The 8,769-nt window shown below is 39.1% G+C and overlaps 1 protein-coding gene across 1 annotated transcript; it reads right to left on the bottom strand.

The window, feature by feature from the left end:
• Positions 1 to 5,252: 5,252 nt before the first annotated feature.
• Positions 5,253 to 6,560, bottom strand: LOC127184536 (protein S-Myc-like). The gene has a single exon (XM_051140846.1). The coding sequence runs from the start codon at positions 6,558 to 6,560 to the stop codon at positions 5,253 to 5,255; it is 1,308 nt and encodes a 435-aa protein (XP_050996803.1).
• Between the last annotated feature and the right edge of the window lie 2,209 nt (positions 6,561 to 8,769).

Here is an 8,769-nt window from a genome sequence, read left to right as displayed (position 1 = left end):
TAGAAGGTCATCCACGGAGAGAATGTTCTCCTCCGCCTGCAACTCTCAATTGATAACACTACTATGACTGTTTCAACAGGGCGTCCCCAATCCATTTCTACAGGATGATTGTAAGTATCTTGCTTTGCTGATATTACCTATCTGCTGCTTTGTGTTATTTCATTTGGAAACCTCAGCTAAGAGAAAGGAGATGCTGTGTTCAACTCAGGAGATTCCATTGGGAATTTTACTTGGCTGCTTCAACATGGCTTCCTCAGTTAACTTTTGTTGGCTATTTGTTTTTGTTTGTTTATTTTGGTTTGGTTTGTCTTGTTTTTGAGACAGGGTTTCTCTGTGTAACAGCCCTGGCTGTCTTTGAACTCTCTTTGTAGACCAGGCTGGACTTGAACTCTCAGTGATCTGCCTGTCTCTGCTTCCCAGGTGCTGGGATTAAAGGCGTGCGCCACCACGTGTTGGGTATTTGTAAGGCCCTAGTTTGATAATATCACCTATCATTTGCTCTTCCAGTTAAGATACCCGGATGCCTCTTCTTGTTCTAGTTTCCTTTCTATTGTTGGGATAAGCATCATGATTAAAAGCAATTGGGAGAAAAGGCTTTATTTCAGCTTATAACTCTCAGGTTACAGTCCATCACTGAGGGAAGTCAAGGCAGGAACTCAAAACAGGACAGGTATCTGGTGGCAGGAACTGAAGCAGAGATCATGAAGAAACACTACTTACTGGCTTATTCTTTGTAGCTTGATCAACTTACTTATGTATACAACTCAAGACCACCTACTCTGGTATGGCACTGCCCATAATGGGCTGGGCTCTCCCACATCAATCACTAATTTAAAGAAATCCTACACAGACTTGCATAAGGCAATGTGAAGAAGGCAGTTTTTCAACTGAGTTTACCTCTTCCAAGATGACACTAGTTTGTGTCAAGGTGAAAAAATAAAAACCTAACTAGCACACTATTTGATGTTTTGAGTGCCTGATTTGATGATGTTTTGCTATCTATATGGTGTGTCTATTTATTAAATACTTGTTACTTGTTCTTTTACTTTTTCTTATTATGCACTTAATAAGTTCACTGTGGTGATTTGAATGAAAAATGTTCCTACTAAGCTTAAGTATTTGAACACTTACTACCCAGCTGGTCATGTGCTTTGGAGAGGTTATCTAACTTTTAGGAGGTAGAGCTTTACTAAAGGAATTATATTGCCAGGGAATTTTCCTAACGTGGGTACTGGACCATAATTTCTTGATCAGTGAGATATTTAAATCAGAGCAGAAATGGACCCAGTGGAAATTAAAATGTGACAAAACTTTCTGAATACAGCAAAGTCAGTTTTATAGGCTAAGTATGTTGTTATGAGTAATAACATAAAATTAGTTATCTCAAATAAATAATTTAATGATGTATCTCAAATTCTTATAAAACCAGAACTAATAAAATCATTTAGTACACATGAAGATATAATGTGGTATAAATTAATGAAACAAAATATAAAAGAATAATGCTAAGAAATAATCTAAGGAAGAATGGGTTCATTAAAAATATTTTTTTTAATCGACAAATTAATGCTGAGCAGTGGTGGCACATGCCTTTAATCCCAGCACTCCAGAGGCAGAGTCTGCTGAATTGCTATGAGTTCGAGGCCAGCCTGGTCTACAAAGCAAGTCCAGGACAGTCAAGGCTACACAGAGAAACCCTATCTCGAAAAACCAATAAATAAATAAATAAATAAATAAATAAATAAATAATAAATGAAATCAACAAACCTTTAGGGAAAAATTAACCAAAACAAGAGAGAGAAGACCCAAGTTATAAAATTAGAAATATATAAGCAACATTAAAACAGGTAATTATCTGTGAAAGGTTACACTATAATAAGTTACAACAATTAATAAATGGAACCTCATGAAACTGAAAAGCTTCTGCAAGGCAAAGGACAGCATGAATAGGACAAAATGGCAGCCTACAGAATGGGAAATGATCTTAACCAATTCTACATCTGACAGAGGGTTAATATTCAAAACATATAAAGAACTCAATAAATTAAACACCAACAAACCAATTAAAACTGGGATCCAGAGCTAAACAGAGAATTCTCAACAGAGGAATAATTTTGGCATAAAATGTATATTAATACACATAAATAAAATAAACTACATACAGCAAGAAGAGCCACAAAATGGTCAGGAATTATACGAATGTTACATTCATGATGTTTTGGCTAATTTTATTTGGCAACCTTGAAGAGAACATCTTTCCTATCTTGGTGAGTCTGAAATTCTGAATGTAAATCAATATCTATCATAACTTATCTCTATCAGCTTAACACATCTATCTAGACCTAAAAACATCTTAACCCCTAACAACTAAGCTTAATTAAAAAGACTAAACTATCTGGTCTTCAACTTAATCAGAGACTTGAGAAGGAATAAAACTTAATTATCTGAGTAAACAGGAAGTGCAGGTTGGCAGCTTCCAAAATGAAAAAATGACAGAGATAGTTTGGTGCCTGAACAGTCATCTGAAACACTATACATTGGCACATCATTTTCAACCTTCTGGCCCAATATATCTGACAGACATATTTGTGAGGCAGAAACTATTCAGGTCTTGCTTACCCTGTCCTGGCAGAATTTGGCCATTGACTCTGCCTGCTTCCAAACTTGCCCAGTTTTAGGCAGAATTCTGTATGTGGCAGGAACAAGGGCATTTTTTCCAGTGGCTGGTTTGCCAAATTTGAAGCCATCTTCATAAAGAGGTTTTTTGATGCTCATCATCTTCTTTGAGGTAGGCTGGTTATTGCCAGAAGTTAACCTGCCTTGTTGTTAAAGAATCTTTAAAATATTAAAAGCATCTTTAAATATCATATTCTGTAGGTCTCTAAGGCTTTTAAAGACCTTATCTTACTTTATCTATCTATGACCTTATCTTACTTTATCTATCTATAGGATCATATCTATCTGTTAATCCTAAAATGTATATTCTTGTAATAAAAATGTACTAGTAATTGACATGACCATGATTTGATCAACTAACAATTACCTTGTATTACTTATTTATCTGAAACAGCCAGCATTTCAGACTGTCCCACATAAGACTCCTATTGAGCCTGGAATTTTTCAACATTTAGAAACTGGACCACCCTAGCTTGTTTAACCATTTCCTCAATTTTATTTGGGCCCCTACAAAGATACTATTCACCCCAAATCAGCTGGAAAAAACCTGAAAAGAACAACACCCCATTTCCTCTAAGCAGGGGGCTTGGGTAGTTTTTTGTTTGCTTTCTTGGGCTACAGATGCTATTTTCATTGGGAGTTGTTTATAAGTTATTATTGGTCCTATTCAGAGGGAAAAAAACAAAGTTGGACTCAGAGATGTCTCTCTTTTCCTTTATCTTTCTTTCGTTGGTATGGAGATAGGGGTTGAAAAGAAATAAGGGGATATAGAAATATATAGAGATGATAGGATAAAAAGTAGATTATTGAATCTACTCCTCAACCTAAGGACTTAATTGTTACTCACAAATAAGGTTATTTTTAATTCATTGGTATAGAATTTTGTATATTGTTGCAAAATAAGTTTAATTTTGATACATTAGTATAGAATTCAAATTTAAGATTACTCTCCAACCACATTACACTCTCTCTCTCTCTCTCTCTCTCTCTCTCTCTCTCTCTCTCTCTCTCTCTCTCTCTCTCTCTAATATGAGATCTTGAACCCATACAACTCAACTATAATACAAAGTTTACTTCCAATACCTGGAAAGTACTATTGCAGGGGAATCTTGAATGGCCAAGAAGCAGTTAAAGGAATGTTCAAAGTCCTTATTCATCAGGAAAATGCAAATCAAAACAACTCTGAGAGCCTGGCACAGGGGTGCACACCTGTAATGCCAGCACTTTGGATGCAGAGGCAGGTGGATCACTGTGAGTTCAAGGCCAGTCTGGTCTACAAAGCAAGTCCAGTACAGCCAAGGCTACACAGAGAAATCCTGTCACAAAAAACAGAAAATAAATATTTTCACCCAAGAAGAATGAAAAGAAGAATCAAGAGAAAGCATCTCTGAGACACCATTGTAAGACCAAACATCTGACTCAGTGACATATCTGAGGAAGGCAAGCTGAAGGTGGAGAGTATACTAAACCTATTTAATGAAATATAAGCAGAAAAGTTCCCACATTTTAGGAAATCCATGAATATGCAAGTATAAGAGTTGTTTATTTCAAATGGATCTGAACAAGAGAACTTCCTCACAGCATATTATTACTAAATAACCAAAAGTATAGATTAGGGAAAGAATATTAAAATATGTGAGACAGAAGGACCAAATCACATTTAAGGACAAACTAATTAGTTGAAAAGCATTTCTCTCACCAGAAAGTTTCTTTTAAAAAAATATTTAATTACCATTCATTTCATAATAACATGAGGTATTTCAAAGTGCACACATTTTGTAGAAATTAAACATACAATTTTGTTTTCAATCATTTCTACACATCACAGATGAACAAATATACTAACAGGAAGACATAGACTTGGAAAAAGGAACATATATACATATATATATATATATATATATAAAATTTATTTTAAAAAGTTTCTTAATTCAAAAAAGTGATCAAGTAATGTCTACTAAACTTTACTATTCATTTTCATATGAAAACATAAGTATCAAATTTAGTTATGTATTGGCATCATACTAAAGTACACAGGCAGTGTAAGAATTAGTACAGTACACACCAGAGATCGACAATATATCTGTATACAAAACATGCTCCTCAAACATTGAGGGTTTTTTTTTTTTTTTACAAAACTTAGGTGTTAACTTCCAGTGTAATACTGACCTCTTTGTGGGGGACTCAATGGAATTTACAGTAATGTTCTCCCGAGTACATCAAATGCCAAACCCCTTTGGTGGCACTTATTGGGATCTAATCCCTCTTGTAAAAAGGAGGAATGACTCTGGAAACTTGGAGTAAACATGAATTCAATAGCTTTTAAAGGTTTCCAATTGTCCTGAACATTCATGGCCATCACTGAGGTTAGAGGAAAGAAAGAAGTCACCTAGAGTCCCATTGCTAGGCTTACCAAGGACCCACAAGAACTCCATCCATGTCTTGCCTCTATTCGGATCCAAACTTAACAAGGGAACAATATAAAAGTAAACCAACATTCTTAATGTCAATACAATAGCTCCCCCCCCCCAAGTCAACATGTGCAAAGTAGCAGCCACTGTCCATTTAAGAAACATTTAGCACATCGCAGCGTGTTTGATTATCTTCAGCAACTGCTGTTGCCTTACTTGCAATTTCTCCCTTTCCACCAGGAGCTTGCACTCATCAGCTTTCAGGGTGTGGATATACTCGGTGGCCTTTTTCAGGATAACCACCTTGGCAGCCTTCTCCTTGTGTACCAGCTCAGGCACAAGGTCCTTGAGGTTCAGGAAGCTGGAGCGCATACTGTCACGGCGTTGGCGCTCCATCATGTTGTGGTTGCGGCGACGCTCTGTGTCCTGCAAGTCTGAGTTGCGGGGACCCAATCTCGGAGTCTTCAGCGGGAGGACAGACTTGAGGGGCCCTAGCGAAGCCTTGCTCTTGAGCTTCTTGTGCGGTGGCGGCGCGTCTTCGCTGTTCACATAGGGCAACGGTGGCGCGGCGTAGTTGTGTTGCTCATGAATGAGGACGCAGCGCTTGAGGATCATCTCTGTGGTCTGCGCGCGCCCGGGACCTAGCGCTGCGTTCTCGGGTTGCGCCGCGGTGGGGAGCCTGGGGGCAATCTTAGAGGACCGAGTTTCCTCTACCGTGACCACAGCGATTTCCTCTTCACCTTCCTCTTCGTTACCTGAGTTGCTCAGGATGCCCTCTTGGGAGCTGCTGAGGCCCTGGTGGTCACCAAGGCTTAACTCAGTGCCTGCCGCGCTAGCACTGGCGGGGATGGCGGGTAACGGCATCCACTCGCGCTTATTTGTTGGGAAGAAGACCACGGCAGGGTCCACGCACCCCGAGTCCAGGTGGGAGAGCTCTGTGAGCCAGGCAGCTTTCCCACGCCCCACACCTGCTGTAACACTGCGCGCGTGGCCCGCAGAGCTGGCGGCTGCCGCCGCTCCAGGGGCTGAGGTGACGGGGCCGACGACCAGGGAACCATAGTCTTCTGGCAGATTTTCGCTCACCACACTCTCCAGATTCTTTCGGGTGGAGAAGCCACTCCACATGCAGTCCTGAAGGATGACCGGGTTGCTGGTGCGGCCAGGGAGTCTTTCCAGGCCAAAAACATCCTCCTCGGCCGGGTTACCCCATAGGTCGGCCTCAGGCAGCAGCATCTCTGTGGCCCAGTTCACCGGCTCCGGGCTGTTCTCTGCCAAGGCACTGCTGGATGACAACCGCGGCGTGGGCAACAGTTCAAACTTCTTCCAGATGTCCTCCCCTGGAGGCGTCGAGTTGCGACCACCAAAGTAGACGTCATCTTCTTCCGGATAGAAGCAGGGTTTCAGCGAGTCAAACTCCAGGTCTGAGTTCTTGCAGATCATCCCGGGCATGCTGGCTGTAGCGCAGCTGAGCATCTGTTAGCCTCCAGCTGGCGACTAAACACTTCTTTCTTTACAGTTCTTTTAAAATACGGGGATGTTTCCTCCCGAAGGGGTCACAGAGGGTGTGGGACCCAACCAACCTCCAACACTCTCCACGACTACTGGAGGATCCGATCCGAGGCTTTTCAGAGCTGGGATCGTCTCAGGTGGGCTTTAGAGGCAGACAGGTGGCTGCAGTCTGATTGCCCTTGTGCCTAACTAGGGCTCCCCTGGCTCCTAACCAGCTCTCAAGAGCATCTTCCCAGGAACATAGTGTCCAGTGCCTTCCTCCTCCACTCTCCTTTGAATCCACCCACCAGGCCCAGACAGATGATTGTCACTTCATGTGAAACTTTCAAGGGCACTGATGATGCATTTCAAATCCCCAAAGAAAGCAACTTTCCGCTGAGATTAGCATACACAGCAAGATTACCGTCCAGAAGAAAAGGAGAATTATGACCTCAGAAAAACTTAAATTGTGCGAATGCAGGAGCACTAGATGAGCATTAAGGAGGTGCTTAAGGAAACCTCCACTCAGAAGAGGAAGAAACATAGGCACAAACATGACTGTTTCTGAAAGAAAACATCCTATTGTAAGAGTAGACATGCAAGTGAGAAAAGGAGAGGAGTCAAACATTACCAGTACTACAAAGCATAAAACTTGTAAAATGAGAGGAAGAACATTTGAAAATGAGTTGTAAAACAAACTCAGGATATTTGAAACAAGGAGAATATAAGTATAGTTATTATCCCAGTTAGTACACTGAGTACAATAATCTTAATTCTCCAATTAAAAGACACATAATCTACTTGGGCTGAGACACATTCCAGAAGTATGTTGTTTACAAGAAAGTAATCTCTCTGCAAAGAAACAGACTGAGTGAAAATATGGAAAATGACTATCCAAGCAAATGTAATCAAGCACGAGTAGCCATAACCATAGCCAGCACAATAGACTTTAAGACACAAAAAGGTCACTGTACTATACACTGAGCAGAAGAATTCATGAAGAAGAAATAACTAAGGGTTGGAAAGTAGTAGAATGCTTGGCTGGCATGTGCAAGGATCTGAGTTTGACCTCTGTACCACAAAAAGAAGATGCAAGTATTATAAATGTACATGCTCCCAATACTTATGCCAATAATTTTATAAAACCACAATTAATCATACTAGTCAAAGGCCTCATTAAAATAATAGTAGGTGACTTCAATACGCCAATTCAAATACCTATTGGAAACAATAAATAGATCTTCACAACCCAATATTAGCTAAGAAACATCAGAATTATACTAATTATAGTAAGGTGCCTTAAAGAGACATCTACATAACACTCCATTCAACAGCTGCCAACTACACACTTCATTATCAGTGCATTATCCTAATTTTAAGTCACAGAGAAATTATTGAATTAAAATACAGTAATTTATTGCAACATATATAATATCAATGGAATTAATATAAAAGTCAATAGCAAAAGAAGCTGAATAACCTATTCATACAAGCAGTGATTAGATAACACAGTAGTTCATGATTGGTGAGTTATTGAAGGAGTCAAAGAAGAAATTATAAAATTCTATCAAATATAACTGGAAACAGCCTGCATAAGAGGGATGTTTACATCCAGAAATGCTGTATCAGTGATATAGAGAGATTTTAAACAAATACTTGAAATGCATCCCAAGCACTTATAAAGACAAAGACAAAACCAAATTCCAAATCAGTACAACAGAAATAATAAGTAGTGCAGCAAAATGGTACAGCAAAAATAAAATGAAATAGAAACATAAAGACAGAACAAAATATTAATGTTTTAAGAGGTGGTTATTCAAAAAAAAGATAAATAATAGTTTTATTAAATTTACCAGAAGAGAGGGGAAAAGGCCAAATAAGCTAACTTTTAAAACTAATAACACAGCAGGTAGCCAAGAAGAGACTTGATATCCTATGAGAATATACAGGGGGAGGTAATCCCCCCCAGGAACAGTCATAGGGGAGGGGAATAATGGGAAAATGGGGGGGGGGAGGAGGAATGGGAGGATACAAGGGATGGGATAAACATTGAGATGTAACAAGAATAAATTAATAAAAAAATAAAATAAAATAAAAAATAAAAATAAAAATCTTGAATAAAAAAAGATGCATATATTATATACAAAAAAAATAAATAAAAAATAAATAAAATTACATGTAAGAATCCCCCTCA

The sequence above is a fragment of the Acomys russatus genome, chromosome X (genome assembly GCF_903995435.1).
Source record: "Acomys russatus chromosome X, mAcoRus1.1, whole genome shotgun sequence".
Classification (NCBI taxonomy): domain Eukaryota; kingdom Metazoa; phylum Chordata; class Mammalia; order Rodentia; family Muridae; genus Acomys; species Acomys russatus.
The sequence above is the reverse complement of the archived record's forward strand: the minus strand, read 5'-3'. Positions and strand labels throughout refer to the sequence as shown.